Source organism: Diuraphis noxia, unplaced genomic scaffold (assembly GCF_037042655.1).
Source record: "Diuraphis noxia isolate RWA-SAM2 unplaced genomic scaffold, SU_Dnox_SAM2 contig0002, whole genome shotgun sequence".
Classification (NCBI taxonomy): Eukaryota; Metazoa; Arthropoda; class Insecta; order Hemiptera; family Aphididae; genus Diuraphis; species Diuraphis noxia.
The window spans coordinates 50,639,234-50,660,174 of NW_028301712.1; the positions used below are offsets into that span (position 1 = coordinate 50,639,234).

The following is a 20,941-nucleotide window of genomic DNA, read 5'->3' on the forward strand; positions in this document are numbered from 1 at the left end:
TGTTCATAAGTTTGTAAAAATCTTTCTCAAACTCATTTCTGGCCTTCTTTCTCAATTCGGTATTTAAATGAATGTAATTCGCCAACCAAGGTGACTGTCTAAACTGTAACACTCTATGAACCTAGATCAAAATTATTTAATTTATCTGATATTTTTAATCAAGTATTTAAATATTTACTTTTTTAACTTTTAAACCATTTGCCATTGCCTGTTTCAAATTACGATAGTGCACGACATAATGTTCTCTAGATTCGAACGTTGCCATGAGTTTTGGTATTTTAGAACCGCGTGGTATACTTTTGTTAGGCAAGAATGGTAGATCATTATGATCGTCATGTAAGTGCTGTGGATACTCGATATCGACTTCATACATTCGTCCTATCTCCGATGTTTCATTTAAACATTCCAAACCATCGAGAGTAGGCTCAACCCATTTGAAGCCACCATACGGCATGTACTCCGACATGGCCCATCCATATAAGTTGTTACCTATAATAATAATAATAATAATAATAATTAAATGTTTGGAATGATATATTAAGAGATAATAAGCTAGACTCACAATCCTGGTAAATTATCCACGAGTCCGGCTTACTCGAGTCATAGTTGGGTGTTTTATAATTATTAGCTTTGCCATAACGGAGGCTGGCCTGTGTAAGTCCTCCTCTTATTCCCTTTTCACACATCAACAGCATATCGTAATCGGCTAAAAGTTCTAACTTTATCGATGTATATTTTAGACATGCATCAAAGCTTAATCCAGGAGCGGTGTAATAAAAAGCAGCATCTAGGTTGTATGTTTTCAGACATATGTCTCGGAAGTTTTCAAAAACATCTGCTAGCAGAAGAACATCGATTTTCAGGTATAGATCACTGTACTCTCCAAGTGTTCGACAGTTGAAATGGTTCCAAACCTTTGTCGCATGTTCGTATTCTTCTTCTTTAACGTGTTCTTCTGTTAGTGTGCTGTAAAAGTCTTCTTTTGGTGGTAAAGTTGTCTGTTCAAGCTTAGACCAATCATCAGTAAACTCGTATGGATATACTCCTTTACGGGTGACAAGCGACAAGTCTTCATTAGAAAAATGTTTTGCGGTTTCTCTGAATTTCTCTAAGTCCGGTGTTATCAGATTCGTAGCTAAATTTGAAAGTCTTGAAGCCATAAACCGACATGTATCGATAAATCTTAAAGTAAATTTACTTGAGATATATTTTGAAAAAGAAATAAATTTCTCTTCGCTATTGGGAATAACCGCAATACTTTTCTCATCGTACCCCAACTCAACGGCAATGAAGTGTGCATCGTAGTTAGACAGATTGTGCAAGAAACAAGGCACAAATTTCGGCGTCTTCAACGCTAAATTGCATGAATTACAAATCGTCTGGCGAAACTGACCAGACAGGTGGCAGTGGTCTCTTACTTTTTCGTTTAAAAAAGTAAAATCTTTTTTACATAAATTACAAGTTGTAGCCTTATCATGCTTCTCTTGCTCTTCATTACTTATAATTATATCTACGTTTGACTTCAAAAGATCCTCTATTTTTCTCGATATTTCCACAACATTTTCTACAAAATGTTTAGCAACTTCCGCTCGCGTCTCAGATCCTCGGTAAATAATAACGGATGATGGTATATTAAATTTATTTAGTAACTCGATTGGTACATTTTCTGCTGCTTTTACATATATCCCATAACTCATAGGCTCGTGTTTTTGAAAAGCAGTTGTGCTCTTGCCTTTTCTCTCATCACATTTTACTAGTAGAGCCTCGAAATCCGCATAAATAACGATCGGGTGTCGCTGTGTCTTTCCCCAGCCCTCAAACTCAAGGGTATCTCCCTCTGACGGCATAACAGGAAGTATGGGTTTGTGAGTTCCACATATCATCATATGCTGGTTTAGTGCCTCTTGTCCGCTCAATTTAAATTTATGACGTCTGTCATCAAATGTTGTAAAACATCTTTTACAAAATAGAACACGACCGTTGTGCCTAGTTTTTTGAGATCTTATAAGCCGTGAAAAATCAGATATGTAAGTATAATGTGATTTTTCTTTTTCAGTAACTAATAGAAGATCAAAGTGGTCTTGCTTCTCGTTATCTACAACTTTGAGCGGGAATATCTTATATGTTGGAAGTTTAGGTGGTGGCAAATATTGTTTATGGATACCGAACACATTTATAGAGACGTTTTGATTGTTTTTTTCAAATTTTTTAATGTCTGACAGTGGAGTCGGGAATGAGATGCTTTCAAAATTATATTTGCTCTCATGCTCGGTATAATTGTTATTGACGCGGTATTTATTTTCTCCGACAACATGTTTTGCTAATATAGCCCACATGAAACATTGCTGATCTGAGTTTTGAGGGTTAATAGTAGCCCGTTTATATTCAATACATGGTGGTAGTTGAATAAACGAAGAGCCTGACAATGGAGAATATTTATATATTCCCAACAAAATGCCGTCGATGTTTTGGAAAGAAAATCCAGAGCCCTTACTGGTATATTCCTCCTCCTCACGTTTCAATTTATTAAAACAATCTTCTAAAATTGACGATAAATCGCTATCTGCAAAAATCTCCCTGGCTGAGGTTTTAAAAGCTCTATTCTCGGAAGAATTTTCTACGTTAGGTCTATTATATGTAGCCTCTATTTTCAAATTAAATTTAATCGGCAAGCAATGTTTGTTAATGGTCTCTACTAATGCGGATTTGATGGACTTGAAGAATTTTGAATAATTGTGTACATTATTAATATTTTTATAATAATACCACACAACCTTACGGTTGTGTGTCGATTGAATTTCTATGAAACCTAAATTGGTTACTGCTTGAAGTCTAACTTTTTTTAATTTCACTGCAGTTTCAGTATTTTCTGCATGTATACGTTTATTTCCTAGCTGTGTATAATAACCTAAAATTATAAATATATTGATATACATCATTATATAGTTAAAAAAAAAAAAAAAAAAAAAAAAAAAAAAAAAAACTTACCTTGGATATCATACAGTCCAAGATTTTCAACGTTATCAAGCACTTCCAAACACATCTCGTCGTCATCATCGTTGACTGCTGATGTACCGGCCGGGACATCGGGAACAAATATTTGCGGTGCTATCTGGATCTGAGGAGCGACAGGAGGCGCAACCTGAATAACGCTCTCTCCTGGAGCGGGTTGACGAAGTATGGGTACGTTTACGATATCTTGGAAAAATTAATATTATGAATGATTAAAAATAATATTATATAAATACGTACCATGAAAATTTTTATGGTGTCTATGAAGATGTGACTTGTATGAAAATGTCGATGGACAAACAGCGCACGGGAAACGTATACCAGTATGTGTTTTTCCGTGTCTAACCAAATTGTCCTTACGCGTAAACGTAGATGCACACTGATCGCACTTAAACATTTTAAAATTTTATAAAGTAAGAGCGAATGAAAGAAAAAATAAATAAAAACACAGTGTTAGGTGGAAATAATGCTTAAAAATTAATACGCAAAGAAATAAACACTGAAAAAAATACTTTTAAATTCACAAAAATTTATAAAGACGGAGCGTATACGTGAGCAACGGTTTAAGGCAGCAGACGGACTAAACGCCAAACGGCTCTTTTAGTCAGTAGTCACTATAATATGTGGTGGGCATTTTTCAATATTAATGGATTTTCTGGAATGTAATAAATTGATTGAAACTTAATGTCAATACATCTATCAATATAAATAGTTTTACAGTGTGTAGTATATTTTTATTTAAATAAGGATACCTATATAAGTGTCTTTCAATATAAACGCCCATTGTGGCTATTAACGACATCCTGGCGACTAAATCGATCATTACTAAGTTATTCACTAATAGGTATTTTCATATCGAATAATCCAAATGACAGGAAATATACGGCGGTGGCGGTGGTGACAGCGGTGGCGGTGGTGGTGGTGGTGGTGGTGGTGGTGGTGGTGGTGGTGGTGGCTAGCGGCTATTAAGAGTCCGCGACATCCAGGCGACCGATAGGGCACATTAAGAAGGCATTTATTTGTGATTATTACTGCCATTTGGCAGGAAAAAATCACTAATGTCCAGGTGGAATGATTTAATTGAATACGGATAATATATCTATTATTGTAAATAATCGAAACAGCGCTAAAATATACCTACTTAATGTCTCTTATTGTTAATACGACGCCCAACGTGCTTAATTTACTAGTAGAAACGGCTATAGCATATTTCAATAATAATGTATAACATTCGATTTCCACTGGGTTAAATAAAAATATAACTGATAACTGATAACAAATGATAAATATAACAATTTATTTGATAACCGTGGGAGAACTGCGATGTGATAACGGCGGTAAAAGATAATCATCGTATATGATAACAATAATATGTGATAACAAATGATAACTGGTTAAATGTATCTCACGTACGCGATCGGGCGGCGGCGGCGGCGCACTCGGATGATGGTGAGGGTCAGGGTGAGGGTGATGGTGAGGTTTTTGAACCTAACCGTCATATATCAATTTCACACTTGTTCGGATATATATGATAACAATAATATGATAAGTGATAACATGATAAGTGATAAGTGATAACAATTATATGATAACTGATAAGTGATAACATGATAACAATAATATGATAACTGATAAGTGGTAATATATGTCTCACACGTACGCGATCCGGCGGCGGCGGCGGCGGCGCACTCGGATGATGGTGAGGGTCAGGGTGAGGGTGAGGGTCAGGGTGAGGGTGATGGTGAGGGTGAGGTTTTTGAACTCTCCTTTTTATCCTACTATTTAGATTTTCTATTTTTGTACTTAGGTATCATAGTATAATCTATTTTCTCAAGATTACCAAAGAATGTTGCCTACTTGATAAATATCGATTCAACATCGTTCTATTTCAAAAATAAAAAAAATAAAACACTCATAATTTTTTGTTAATCCATTGCAATATAGCCTCCCAAAATTGGATGATTAGGTTAGGTTAGTATTAAGTTTGGGAGGCTAAACCTAGTCAATTTATTAAAGATTTACCTGATAAATATAAAAAAAATATAGAGTTTTAGAACAGCATAAAGCCAAATTTTAATAAAAAATATTTGATATAAGTAAATAGTTTTTAGAAATAACGATAAAACAATGCTTTATTTCATTTTCTTTTAACAGAACGTAATTCAACCTACTGTACTAGCCACTAGGCCACGTATATCAAAAATTATACATAATATGTTTTGAATGCCTATAGCATCTTTCACATGTTTATTATTATTGTACAAACAATTTGTGTACATAGCTGATTTCGTTTTCTAACTGTAATAGAATATTTTTCGCTGAATTTCATACATCAAAACTAAAACTTAAAAAAGTATAATTACTATAATAGGTATATTTTTTAGTTAAAAAAAAAAAATAAAATTAGTTTTTTTAAATTATTGTTTCTTATATTATTTTATATTTCTCAGTGAAAACTATTAATAATTTAGTGAAAGGTTCTAATGAAACACTGAGATACCCGACCTCCGATATAAAAATATCGACACAGTCATAATTTCATTTGATAAGCCATTTTAATTATCATTTTTAAGAAATTCGCATGTCAGTATTTAGTAGAAGATAATTATGTATAATATAAAAAATAATTTATGTTACCTTCTAATATCGATTAGGCCCTTGTCGTCGAAGCCTCAACCCCACCCCCTCCCGCCAAAAAAAATAAAATATTTTTATATATTGTTTTGTTAAAAATAAAAAACTTATTTTTACATGTATTTGCGTACGGCGTAAAAGTTATCCGCTGCTGGAATGTTATTATGTGATGGTATCGCTTTCCGGGCAGTTCATCCTGTCTAATTATTAATATTCAGTATTAGATAGTCGAATAAAACGTCTAGTGGGATAGATTTTAAACCTTGTCTTTTAATAATATTCTTCTATAGGTACAGTTTACTGTTTCACACGTCATACAAAATATTATATTATTTATTAACACTATATCTTCTGCGTGTATAATTTGAATACAAATTTTTCATTGTAAGTTTAAAATATTGAACATTTAATGTAATAGATCTCCTAACTTATTCAAATATTCTTTCACTTATTCACATAATATCAAAAATAATATAAACTTTATAGTTCATGTTGATGAATACAAATTTTAAAATGTCTGTAACATAATCAACAACTTCCGAAAATAAAGCCGGGACTTATAGCATTTGCGGGTTTTATGAGTAGATATTATAGAGAGTCGTACTATTTCGATTCACTTATCTTTTATCTACGATTTAAAAACTCAATACTTTATACTCGTTCAAATTTCAATATCGCCGATGTTATATATCGGTGTATGAAATTAATCAAAAATATCGTGTTTCGAAGAACGAAAAAATCTATATCTTTATACATTTTTATTCAATAGCAATATACGTTTGGAAGGCGTTTACAGAAATTTAAAACAGAAACATTATCGTTATTTTATATGGCCTAAATAAAAGTGTATTTGACAATTTCATTTGTGTTTGAATTATACCAATATAATTATACTAGGTGTTATAGTCGGTATATGCGGAATTGTTTATACTATTTGTTCATTTGTAATGACTAGGAGTATCCTCGAAATGTATTCATATAAATTTTAGACAACTAAAAATGTAGCCCCCTCCTCTTTTGACCTGCCTAGGTACTGAATCGACTCAAGCATTGCATTGAATACACATTATTTTATCAGATGATATTACAAAAAAATAAAAATAACAATTGTTATGTTCGCCTACAAACTGAAAATAATATTATTCTCATGTAGGTATAATAAATAAATAAAAAACGTATTGTGAACATTATTTGCTTTGTATTTAGTGGGTATGGAATGGGAATAGATCGCTTATATAAGAAATCGAGATATCGATTTTATTTTATTTATTATTCAAACTGTTCAAAGTTCACAATTTTTATTATTTTCTTATATTAAATAAAAATGATTTTTTTAAATCATAGTTTAATAACCATTGCAATTTTAACTGTTGTAATTTGTGTTATGCCTGCTACTTCTGATAATGTAGATCGGTTGCGAGGTAAGGAATACCTTATTGATATACTAGTATGATTATATTTTGTATTATAATGTATTATTTATTTTATCAGCATTGATATATATCAATTTTTTGATAAACTGTAATTAATTATTATTATGTTATTAAATATATAGATTAACACAAAATGGTTAGAAGGTAAAATGATGTAGGTAATCGCCTAAAACTAAATTGTTCTGGAAAACCAAAAAACAAAATATTTCAAATAAATTGTATCACAACCTTAGAGCATCAAACAAAAATCGTTTTGAGATTTAATAAGTTAAGTCATAGGACTTATACGTTTTATATGGATTAATTATTCATAATAACAATACAATTATATAGTTATAGCTAATTTTAAAAAAAGGCTCTTACGCCCTTTTTTCCTGTACCTGCAGGCACTTACAACCCATATATTATGTTCTATTGAATACAATCGCTTTCATAATTTACAATTATTATTTATTAATGAATGATGATTTGTAGTATTTATTTCAAAAATGGTATTATATTTTAATTAAGTTAAATGTTTAAAATTGTTTTGTGAACATGATAAAGTTAACTAATAATATTCATATTTAAGAAAATAAATACTAATAGGTATACTTCAATCCCTAGTAAATAATTATAACTTAATACCAGCCAAATATTTACCTGAGCTCCAATCACAGTTTATTTTTTAAATTTTTTTTGTTTTGTTTCTAAGATACCTAGGTAAATTTTAAATTGTAATAATGAATACAATATATCGAGTTCTGGTATAGGTCAGTAAAGTAAAAAATTAAGTCATAGCAATATAGAACATGGTTTTTAAAAAACTTAGTTATTTAACAAAATAAGAAAATACTTATTAATTTAGTTAATGATTAATAATAATAACGTTAAAAAAAAATCAAGTTTTAAATATAAACATAACTTCATGGCCTACTCTTTTTAGTGAATAATTATGGCTTATTTATGTAAAAACAAAAATAAAATAATAAGTAACTCTTGAATAAAATGTTTAACAATTAATAGTAGCACTTTCTTGTGAATCATAAATTTAGTGAATGTCTTAATCAGTCTTCTATTGAATTTCGTTCATCAATAATCAATGCTGGACTGGTCATCGCATTTTACAGTACTGACAGAACGACATAATTAAATTATTAATTGATGTAACTGCGAACAATGACACTTTCGTCCTATCACGTTTCACTGATGGTCGCTTGTATCTTTTAATTGACGTTCGCATACATTTTTCAATCCCTCCAATTATATGAAGTATACAACCACATGTTAAGACATCCATTGTAAATAATAAATAAGTGATATCGATGTTTATGTTGGATGAATCGATGTAAATTTTGCCATTTAAGACAATGCGCAAAATAGACGATTTCAAAAAAGTGGCGCTTACGCCCTTTAACCTTCTAACCATATAATGTTGTATGCTATTTATTATAATTTAATTATACATAACATTATAATGTAGGTAGTAAAATTGTTATAGATTAACATTTTTATCAAAACTGATTCACATCTAATTGTTGTGCCAATGTGGAATAGAATGTAGATTGCATATAAAAAAAAAGCGGGTAAGTGGATGTCGCTCTGCTGTACATTAGGGGGTGGGGTGGACCTCTGACTAGGGCAGGTTAAATTTGAATGCAATGATAGGTATCATTGTATACGAAAAACGATTCTGAACGGAGATGATTTGTCAGTCTAGGATATATTATATTTAAATATTGTCATATATTCTATTTTGAAACAAATATTTTATTTTTCAATTAGGATGCATTTTGCATAAGGCATAGTTAATCAATTTTTCCAAAAACATTGCATGCAGTTATCATTATTCATAATACCTTATATTATCATAGATATACATATACCTGATTAGTATGGAAAACTTAGTGTTGTATTTTTAATTTTTAGTAATAAACACAAAAATTGTTATGATTTTTCAACTTCAAAATTACTTGCAAATTTTCGCGTTTTCGAAAGATTTCGTAAAAATTTGAACTATAAACGCTTATAAATAAAATTGTGATTAACGATTTTTAATTTTTTTTTAGCTACAATAAAAACAACTCATAAGGAACCTTGTATTAAATTTTCAAGTTTTTTTGGTCATCCAAAATTTTTTTACTGACACTTCAAAAAAAAATTCTCATAAAAATCGAAAATTTCAGTGGTCTATAAATAACTCAAGAAAAGTCAAAATGTTTGAAAATTGAACTGTATATAGATAACACTAACATAAACATTTGGTGAAAATTTCAAGTATTTGCAGTGATTAGTTTTTGAGTTACAACCATATAAAAAAATCGATTTGGTCGAAAACTGGATTTGCATAAAATTCCCGTTTTTCTGTCATTTTTTTTTTTGTTTTTCTCGATTTTTTTGAAAACTGTTGGAAAATGTTTACTTTAGACCACTATAATGCACCAAGAATATTCACTATTATATCGGAAACCACCCCCAAAGTTTGAAATTGAAGCATTATTTTGACTAGTTATGCTGTAAACAGACACACAAAAAAAAAAAAACACACATCATTGTAAAATCAATATATTCATCACTTCGTTCAGAATCTAAAAGAAAGTATTTTCACGCAGAAATATATTAGGAGGTTATTACAAATTTTATAACTTATACAATTCAGTTGGCATATTGTAAAACTTGATTTTGATTCACCTAGTCAAACACTGAATTAATATTGTTTAATAATATTAACAATAACTTAATTTATTTTTCTACATAGGCTTCGAAAATAATTTAAATATAAATTATGTACCTAAGTATATAAAAAAATCGCACAGTTTATATATTCTTATAGTCTATAATGTGAATATATTATATCGTAATTTGTAGTAGATCGATGACAATATGGAATAACACAATGTTTTTTGTTTTTAGAAATATGTGCTGGTAATATTTAAATTTAATAAACAAATATTACTGAAGTTAAAATATTTATGATATTCTGCATACTTAAAAAAAATAAATGGTCGATAACTCATATTGCGTTTTCTTTATGTTTGAGATCAATGATCATAATCCTAATTTGATTGACGTTGATTTCTGTTTTAAAATCGATTTGTCGTACATTAATTTTTATAACTATAAGCAAAGTATCTTTAAAAGAGTGTATCAATTATTCTTCGAAAGTAACTTTTTAGTATATTATTATATAAATATTGTTCGAGCCAGAAACGCTACAATAACATGGTTAGGGCCCGGGCACCGTATGTACTCCGCAACGCCAATAATACCTGACTTGACGCACACCGACCGATCTGTATAATGTATGTGTATATAATATTATGTGGAGCAAGGCTCAAAGGAAATTAACGCGTTCGCCAAGCAGCTCAATGAGTGCTAATCTATGGGTGGTGTGTGCATATTTATCCCTTAGCTACACGCACCATTTTTTTTTTCAATAATTACACGCGTGGTGTATTTTATACACCAATTTATTTTACGCAGAAATCAATGTCGTATTGCATATATATTTGACTTCATTTACTGATAAAAGAACAAAGTCCTACTTAATATTGTTTTAAATTTAATTATAAAAAAAATTTAATAAAAAAAAATTTGTTATTACTATATTAAAATTGATAAAAGTAAAAATATCTTATTGTCTAATAATTTTTACTAACTTAAATTAAATATTACTCATTATCCTGACTTATTACTCGTATACATCTTTCACATCTGACAACAGCTTTTACGTGCTCTTTACATGTACCTAAACTTCTGACACGAAGAACATTTTATTGTTGTCACCCTATTTTTAGCTCTTTCACACAAATAACACCGACTTCGTATTTTTGTTGGAGGTTCTTGAACGTCCACTTCTTTTGTTTCATATTTTGATAAAAAAGGTTTTATGTCAGTAGGGAGATTTGTCATCTGTTATCTTTCACTCAAGTGATTATTCATCAAATTTGTTGAAAGTGATTTTAGAAATTACCTCCTATTCTTATGTTTTTTTTCTATTTGTGTATTGTTATACAGAATATTTGCATTTATACCTGCAATGTTGAGAAAGTGAAAAAATATTGATAAAGGCCATCTGCGTGCTCTCCTAGAGACTGAATAATTCCCACACATTTGGTCGACAGTGTCCACGCCTCCTTTTGTGGAATTGTAAAAGTGTATAACTTCAGGTTTTTTGTCTCACGATTTACTGACGTATCATTATACATAGTTGATAATAGAATAACAGCTTTATTTTTTTTAGGAGTATATGATGTTATCATTATTTCTTTTTGAAATCCAAAAAATGAAGAATTAATTGTTTTATTTTTACGTGGTTGAAAGTCTACTGGAATCTCCAATTTATTATTTCTCAATGTTCCTACTATAGTTGTTTGCTTTTTTAGTAATTCAGTAACCAAGAGATAACTAGTATACCAATTATCACATGTTAGGTTACGATTTGTTCCCGTTACATTGTCAAGTAATCTCATGACAATATCAAATGGCTTGGAAGACATATTGTAAGGCCCGTCTGGTTGCGTCCAACAATAAATTTCTAAATACCCCGTATAAAATGATTTTGCATCAACCAGTGCAAATATTTTCAAGCCATATTTTGCAGGTTTACTTGGTATATACTGATTAAAACTACAACGACCTCTAAATGGGACTAACATTTCGTCAATGGTCAAATATTCACTAAGGCAGTAACTTGTCTTACAATTATATACAAATTGATCAAGCATTGACCTATTTGACCTCACAGCAGTTAGTTTGTCCTCAGATTTTTTATTATTTCTAGTTGTTTTATCGTCGAATCTTATTGAATTAAAAATAAAAAGGAAACAGTTACAGTTATACAAGCCCGAAAAACTTCAATCCCAGTACCATCTGTAGCCCAACGTTGAAGAAAGTTGGTGTGATTCCCTTTTTTTATTCCTGACAAAAACAACAAACCAAAAAATGCCATCATTTCATTTTTTGTTATAAATTTGTCATCTCTATCTCTTTTATAGTTTTTTTGAACTGTCGAAATATACATAATGGTGTAATGAATAATTTCTTCAACCATTTTGTCTGAAAATATTATGTGAAAAGCCCCTACTTCATTTTGAATTTCTTCAGTTGTACATTTTGAACCAGGTATTATATTTATTATATTTTTTTTTAGTTTTAGCGAATTTACTTGTCAATGGTGTCTTAGACCATTTTGTTGCTTTATCTTTACAGATAAAATATACAAGCTCAATATTATCATCATCACTATCGGAATCATCAAATGAACTGTATTCCAAGCACGAGTTATTGTCATGATCAATATTATTTACTATTCTTACTTCATTGTCGTCTTCATCACCTCCCCACCTCCCACTTCTTCTTCTGACTATTCCATATCTAATAAGTCATTCACATGATTTGGCGTAAGCTTTGACCTATTATAATAATAATAGTATGATTATATAATAATTAAATATTAGAAAAATAAACAGAATTATAGGACGTAGAAATTACTTACATTATTACTCACGCGGTGTATTTCATTCACCGATACAAAAATATTTTATACGCAGCTTGTTTGTGCGGCTACAAACATCAAATGACGACTGAAATGGATTAATAACTATTACATATTAGATAAGAAAAGGTTAGATTAGGAGAATAAATAAATACAAACTAAAATAGAACAAGATAAACAAAAATATTGGTGTACAAAGTACACCAGCGCGTGTAGTTAAGGGTTAAACTAATGGTAAAGGCGATTCAATAATAACTAATGGCCTTCTTGGCCAATCAGGTAAAAAATGTTTATGTGCAGCTATTAAGCTTACATTTATATAAATATAAATTAGTGAAAATATGACAATTTAGACCTTTTTTAGCCAGTTGATAAATCTAATATATAAAAATCTCGTGTCACGATGTTTGTTACCAAATTCCTCCGAAACGGCTGGACCTTGTCATGAAATTTTTCGTGTATAATAAATAGGTCTCAGAGAGTGATGTAAACTATTTTTCACATCCCTATTTTTATTTTAAAGGGTGGCTCATACGGGGATTTTTTTAACCTAAGACAATTTTTTTTTTATAGAGTTGCCGTTGGTTACCAAACATATTAAATTATTATTATTATTGTTTTTTATTTTTTATATTTAATCTCTGTTTCATATATTTAATCAATGGCCACACCGATCAGTTGCCGTTGTCGCCGCTGTCATCTGACGTATTTCCATAGATATAAACATAAATTTATTTATTTAGTTTAATATGAACTTTAATTGTATCGATTTGTGTATTTTGTACAATGCCAGCCAGTCGCAAGAGGTCTGATTTGGCCCGTCGAACGACCAAAAGTACAAGTATGCGAGATAGAAGAACACAAAGAAGAGACGACAAATCCAACCGAACAATGAAAATGTACGTGTGAACATGGTGCGATTGCGTGAGGCACAAACTGAACAAAATCAAATAAGACGATTATAAGCGTGTCAATTCGTAGTTGACACACGCAGAGCAAATTACCGACAACGCCAACAAGTACATAGAGCATTTACATCCAATTCATTCCTTCGTCTAGCATTCGAGTATGGGCCCGATATTGAATATTACACTCATTCGAAAGTAGAGGTTGGTGCTACGGACAAGGAATGTCCGCATTGTTAAAGAACGTTAGCTCGAAAGCTTATTATGCGTATCGTATGATGATTAGACGCGGTCAGGACGACGTCATTCTACGGTATCGCGAGCTTTACCAACAATTCATGGTCGATATGTACGTGAAGATAGAGAGCGAACGACTACGATATTTACGATATAATCAACAAAAGCTGCGTGCGGAGGAATACATTCACTTGCGAGACGCTATTCTGTGCAACGCCAACACCACCGAAATTGGTAACTCTATCATTCTACCATCATCGTACATAGGCAGAGTACGTCATATGCAAGAATACAGCCAGGATGCTCTAACTTTCGTGCGCGAATACGGCCGACCATGTTTATTTATCACGTTCACATGTAATCCAAAATGGCTGGAGATAACATCTTTGTTATTGCCAGGACAAAATGCAATATATCGTCATGATATTACAGCACGTGTGTTCAAACAAAAATTAAAGTATTAATGAGTTTTATTACAAAATTACATGTATTCGGTCCCACACGTTGCTGGATGTATTCAGTTGAATGGCAAAAACGAGGATTACCTCATGCACACATTTTGGTTTGGTTATTCGACAAAATACGTCCTGAAGAAATCGATAGTATAATTTCTGCTGAAATTCCAGATATGTCTACTGATACATTACCGTTTGATATTGTTACGGTAAACATGATTCATGGGACATGCGGTAATCTAATATTTCATCGCCATGCATGGCAAATGGAAAATGTACAAAGAGTTTTCCTAAAGAATTCAGTAACGATACGATCACAAATGTCGACGAATATCCAATATTATATCGTCAAATAAATACCAATAATGGCGGGCAATCTTTTACAAAAAATATCAAATACGTAGACATTGACATTGGTAATCGTTGAGTGATGCCATATTCGCCTCTGCTGAGTAAAACGTTTAATGCTCATATTAATGTTGAGTTCTGCAGTTCGGTGAAGAGCATCAAATACATTTGTAAGTATGTGAATAAAGGAAGTGATATGGCTGTATTTCGTATTAAAATACCAATGTGAATGCTCCTCCGGTGAATAACAACGATGAAATAACGCTCTACCAAATTGGCCGGTACATCAGTTCCAATGAGGCTGTTTGGCGTATCTTTGGTTTTCCAATTCATGAACGGGATCTAGCAGTTATTCATTTAGCAACTTTATTGGATGGGGGCAGAACAGCTCATTCAGCATTTAATGTCCCTTATAGATTATAAAGACATTCACAATATGCCTAATATTATGGTTATAGATATTACAAGTTTGAAGTTGAGTTTACGCTCAGGTACAAAAAAATATGAATTGTCTATTGTGTGTCGAATATGTGCACACAAATATTTTTTTTTTTACCCCCTAATTAAGGAGATCTCTAGCCCAGTTTCTTTTTAATCGACCGCGAGTTGGTAATGAAAGGGAGGACATATTTTGAATGACAGGGTTTGCGTGATTTTTTAATTTTGAGTGGAAACTTTTGTAGTGACTTTTTGCAAGCTCATTTACTGTTGGTATTTTTAAGTCGTTGTGGAAGGCTGCATTTGTTAAGTACCATGGAGCACTGGTGATAAGTCTAAGAGTGATTGACTGGAAAGCTTGTATAGAACGAATGTTTGCGGTGTCGTATACGCCGATCACCGGTTAGCTTGGTGTGTGTGTGTGTTGCTTCACACCCTGATGATAATAGTAATGTATATGACGATTAGGAGCTCGGTCGCAAACTAATGTTATATTTCACAAATAATAAAAGTTAATTTTAATAAATTAATTTATATGTAGCATTAAATCTTATAATTACTTACGAGTATGTACATTTTTAAAACTTCAAAATAGTTTTTTTTTTTTTTATCAATTATCCCGCGGCAACATAGGCCATTGGGAAGGGGGTGGTACTGTAGGTTTATGGATCGGTAAGGTGTGTTACACGTGGGTGAGTTTTTGGCAGAATTTTTATTGGGGCACCCGTAGGTTTCTGTCATGCCCCAGAGTGGGGGATTGCGGCATTTGTTCTCCGGACACCGTGACTTGCCCGGAGAAAAATGTCGCCCGATGGTCGGGGATCGAACCCGGTCCGGCTGAGCCACAGCTGACGCGTTAGACCGCTCGTCCACCTCGTCCCCCAATACTTTATTAGCCATAGGTACCACACTATATAATAAAAATTCTTCGGTAAAATATGTTCAAGATTTTTGTTTTTTTGTTCAACGATCTTTTTAGGATGAATCTTTCAAGGCCAGCCTAGAAAGTCAAACAAATTAACAAAACTTGAAAATAATTTATTGAGATATCACATAAAAAATGATCTATAAATTATTTATAAACACTAAATATTTAAGAAATAAGTAGTATTCTTTAATATAACATTTAGCGTTTCATGAATGGATAATTATATATACGTAAATGAACCATAATAATAATCGTATAATTTAAAAATTTGATAGATATGCTAAAAAACTATACATCTTGTGTGGGTAAGTTAATATTTATTAATTAATACGTTAACTTTATTATTATGATGGTATAATTTAAATAAAAAAGGGGTAAGTGAATGACGCTCTGCTGTACAGTCGGGTACAATTGGGTTACTGTAATGGATGCTATTAGGTAGGTATATTTGAATTTAGTGATATAGTATCATAAAATACGAAAAGCGATTCTGAGCAGAGACGGATTGTCAGTTTAGGATATTTTATATTAAAAATTAATTATATTGTTAATATTTCAAACAAATTGTTGGTACCTATAAAATAAATTCTAAATTAATCAAACCAGATTAATTATGTACTCGATCCATTCAGTCATTCATAGTATACACAATTTATTATAAAATATTAATATAAGTTATTAATGATATTAACCATTACAATTGGTGAACAAATACACTCGAAGTCACCTGATGGTAGAACGCAAAATCAAATAGACCACATACTAATAAACAAAAGGCATGGTAACTGCATTCAGAAGGTGAGATCGTATAGAGGAGCCGATGCAGATACCGAAAACTACCTACTGTATGCAAAGTTCTTTCTAAGACTGTCAGTGAAATGGAAATTGTCATCGAAAAAAGCCAGAGAAAGATTCAATGTACAAACGTTAGAAAATATCTAAATAAGTAGAAAGTACGCTGAAAATCTACGACAAAACCTAGAAAAGACTTATAGTCCCATAGAAAAGAAGAATGACATGAACGTTTGTGTAAACAATAGATGGACACAAATTAAACGCGTAATTCGTATTTTTCGTAATTTTTTTTTTTTTTAATTTGCCTTTTATTAAAAAATAATTATAGCAAAGCAATTATTATAAACAGTATTTTTCGTAATTGTATTGAGTTATTTTAGATATATTGTAAAAAATGTATAAGAAACAATTTTTAACCAAACCAACAATTTAATTTTGTTATCAGTCCTAGCTTATAAAATTAAGAAGAAAAATTGTTAAACTTGTCGAACTTGGATAACTCGAACTTCCAAGTTCAACTTTGAGTTACTACTTCGACTGTATTTTTAAAAAGTGTATTGGGCAAAGACCGATATTTATAAGGGCAAGACATATATTGCATGGAGCGCAATCATGTAGCGTAAAAAGGTGTTCGGACATAATCGTGCTAATTTGCTGGGTGCAATCGTGTTACGTTTTTTGAATGTAAAAAGATAAGACGGGCGCAATCGTGTTACAGCCCGTAATAACTAAAAGTGCAAATCAAGTCCTGGGAATGGAGAAAAAGCAGCGGAAAAAAGACTGGTTCAATGATTTATGTAGTGATGCCGTAACCAAGAGAAATGAATTGAGAAAAAGAATGTTGCAAAATTCCTCACAAGAAAATATTGATATTTACAAAGAACAAAGTAGGCAGACAAACAGAATTCTGAGGAGAGAGAAACGGTTACATGAAAAGAAAAAGATAGAGGAGATTGAAAGGAATAGATTCAATGCTAGGAAGTTCTTCAATGAAAGCGGAAGTATCAAAGCTGGTTTCGAACCACAGACAAGAAGGTTCCGGGACATTTTCGGTCAGAACATTTGCGGTCGGCACCTTTTTTGTGCCGTTTGCGGTCAGATTATTTATATCTAGATTTAAGGTATATATATAATATACTTTATATACTAAATTGATTTCCTACGTATATGATTTAATGTCGTTTTTACAGACGAGTAAACTGGAATTTCGGTCAATAGATCTATTAATGGTGTAAACTCCGAATACGAACTCTACAAATGTGTATACTATACTAAAGACTGAGTAAATGTTATCGATGACATGTAACTATATAACTGACATAATACAATTTTAATTTAATACTTCTAAAGTTCCAACACATTATCTATAATAATACCCATAAACAACCAAATAGCAACAAATCGGTAAATCCAATAATAATACTATTTTAAACATATATTTAAAATAAATATATTATTATATACTGTATAGAATCAATTTAATATATAATTATTTAGTAATTAATATAATATGTATGTATATACCTTAAATTAGATAATCAGGTAGATAGAAATAATCTGACCGCAAACGGCACGAAAAAGGTGCCGACCGCATCGACACCAGACAAGAAAACTTTCAGATGATTTCCGAAACCTAGACACAGAAGAGAAGGATATAGTGAGCCATTTCAAAGAATACTTTAATCAGCTCTTAAATCAACCAACAGTAGAGGAAGACAATGAAACTGTCTATTACTACACAGCAGAACCAAAGATAGAAAAACCTAAACAAGAAGAAATCGACAATATAATCAATAAGCTTAAGAACAATAAAGCACCTGGGGAAAACAATATAGTGGCTGAGTTACTGAAAAAAGGTGGGGCTGAAATAAGAAGAGAAATTATGGAGATGATTTAAATTACATGGGATACAGAAACCCTTCCAGAGAACTGGAACAGTGCAGTAATATGTTTTATGAATTTGATAAAGAACTGCACCTTATATTTATAGACTATAAGCAAGCTTATGATAGTATTGATAGTGACAAACTATGAGAAGCACTGGAGGTACTAGGCATTCCTAAAAATTACGTAAGTCTTATAAAAGGATGTAACAATAGAACTGTGTGCAGAGTTCGTTTCCTGCAAGAAATGTCTGAAACCTTTGAGGTAAAATCAGGCCTTAGACAAGGTGATGCTCCATCACCCACCTTGTTTAATCTAGCATTAGAAAAAGCAATAAGAGAAGTATGGGACGGTCGAAAAATGGAAATATGTGGGGAACGAGTAATATTGGCATTCGCAGATGATATTGTAGTAATGTGAGAAACTAAAGATGAAGTCATAAATACTACGTCCAAACTCTTGAAAGCAAGTAAAACCATAGGACTGCGTGTGAATGAGGAAAAGACGAAATACTTAATGGTAGCAAGAAAAAGCTCAAACATAGATCACATAACAGTAGATGACTATAGTTTCAAGAAAGTGGAGGTATTTAAGTACCTAGGTGTTAACATAAATAGCAAAAACGACAACCATGAAGAAATCAATGAGCGAATAACATGCGGCAATCAATGCTACTATAGCATAAGGAGATTCCTTAAGTCAAAACTACTGTCACATAACTCAAAGACACTGTACTATAGTTATCTACGACCGATAATCACATACGCGAGTGAAACATGGTCACTGACCAAAGTAGACAGCAAACGACTAATGACCTTCGAAATTTATCTATATGTATAAAAATATACTGCTAGCATTATCACAAGCAACGAATTTAATTAACAGTTTGATACATTTAAGAGGTAGTATTTTTAACGGGCTACGAAGTGCACGGGTTCAGCTAGTTACCTATAAATAAACACTCGAAACTATTATTCATACAAAAAAAAAATATACATAATATATTATGATTCAAATAAAAAATTCAATAATTATAATGATTATCTAGTAGAATGACTTATCAGTTCAATAATTAACTGTCTTCAAAAAAGTAAAATTAAAAAAAATATCAATAATTATGTTTAATTAGGCCTTGTTCTGATATTATGACCAACTTTGATATTTTTTCTTCGAGAGCAAACAACAACTAACTAATAAAATATCGAACTAAACTAACAATAATTCGAACTATACTAACAAAAATTACAATTGTTCAGTTACCCATGCGTACATATGTACACGATGGACATACCCATACATCACCATAGATATCTCTATCTATATTAACTAAGTATATCGGATGTATAGACTATACGAGTAAAACTAAAAAAAACAGATAATTAAGATAAAAGAAATAGTAGGTATTTTATTATTACAAACAGCCAAAACAGTCAAGTAGTTATTAGTATACAAGATTATTTATTAATTTTGTCAGGTAAATAATTTAGTTAAAATTTTTATTAATACTAATTGAAATTTTTATAGTACATCACATCGTATTTTTCATCTTACCTAATGATATGTACCCAACTTTTTCCCCACGGACTTTTTATGTTTAGAACATTTTTCCTAGGGCATTTTTACCTCGGACATTTTGAAAGTATACCAACATAATCAATTTTACACATAGGAATATTATAAATTTATAACTTTTAAAATGTTAATAATTTATTACTTTGGGTTTTTATAGTCAACATTTTTAAAACAGCATAATTATTCGTCTTAATTTTAATTTTTCACGTGCCATTGAAATTTGACAAACGTGCCACTTTTGGCACGCGTGCCGTGGTTTCACCACCCCTAAAATTAAACATTCATAAGCTTGGATTTTTTCAAAAGCATTAAAAGTGAATATTTAGACAAAACTCACCTTTTACATTTTGAAGTATTTGTCATATTATTTATGTAAGTAATGTTTTGACCTTTTTGTAAATGTATTCCGTCACTTGTACATTGAAATGCATGTAGATAATATAGTATGCAGATTAACGGGCAACAATTACATTAGGGGGCAGTTACATTGTAAATGTTATATTTATTAACGCCGTGTGGTATTACTGGTATTATTATCATAAGTACCTAGTATAATACGGAAATAATTAAATTTTAGATAATGGAACTAACCGCCAAATTACGATTGCGCAAAGTACGTATTTTAAATTTAAGAATTAATCAAATTTTAAGTTTTGCATAATATCGTGGCCGAGTATAATAATTATATTTCCCTAGTTATTAATGTATACTATACCACCCAATTAATGTCCTAATATGTATATTTTAAACTTTTCTGATGAATGTGAAATCATAAATTTCCAAAAACTCTTAACGTTTAATATTAAGATACTGCTTTTAAATAA

At 31.2% G+C, this 20,941-nt stretch overlaps 1 protein-coding gene and 1 long non-coding RNA gene across 2 annotated transcripts; one reads left to right on the forward strand and one right to left on the reverse strand.

Moving 5' to 3' along the window:
* Nucleotides 1-98: 98 nt before the first annotated feature.
* Nucleotides 99-3,409, reverse strand: LOC107172514 (uncharacterized). The gene is made up of 5 exons (XM_089218422.1): nucleotides 3,253-3,409; nucleotides 2,989-3,198; nucleotides 563-2,908; nucleotides 179-489; nucleotides 99-113 (listed from the first exon to the last, which is right to left on the reverse strand). The coding sequence occupies exons 1-5, from the start codon at nucleotides 3,407-3,409 to the stop codon at nucleotides 99-101; spliced, it is 3,039 nt and encodes a 1,012-aa protein (XP_089074548.1).
* A 3,459-nt stretch (nucleotides 3,410-6,868) lies between these two features.
* Nucleotides 6,869-20,730, forward strand: LOC149058626 (uncharacterized). Its single transcript, XR_016190437.1, has 4 exons — nucleotides 6,869-7,067; nucleotides 9,972-9,983; nucleotides 16,142-16,171; nucleotides 20,695-20,730. It is a non-coding gene; the product is annotated as an uncharacterized LOC149058626 (long non-coding RNA).
* The last annotated feature ends 211 nt before the right edge of the window (nucleotides 20,731-20,941 follow it).

Bases quoted from the DNA above. Each gene is read 5' to 3' on its own strand.
- LOC107172514 (XM_089218422.1), bottom strand. From the start codon at position 3,409: ATGTTTAAGTGCGATCAGTGTGCATCTACGTTTACGCGTAAGGACAAT. The intron at 3,199-3,252 runs GTACGTATTTAT...AATTTTTCCAAG, and splicing joins ACACCATAAAAATTTTCATG to ATATCGTAAACGTACCCATA. The intron at 490-562 runs GTGAGTCTAGCT...TTATTATTATAG, and splicing joins GTGGATAATTTACCAGGATT to GTAACAACTTATATGGATGG.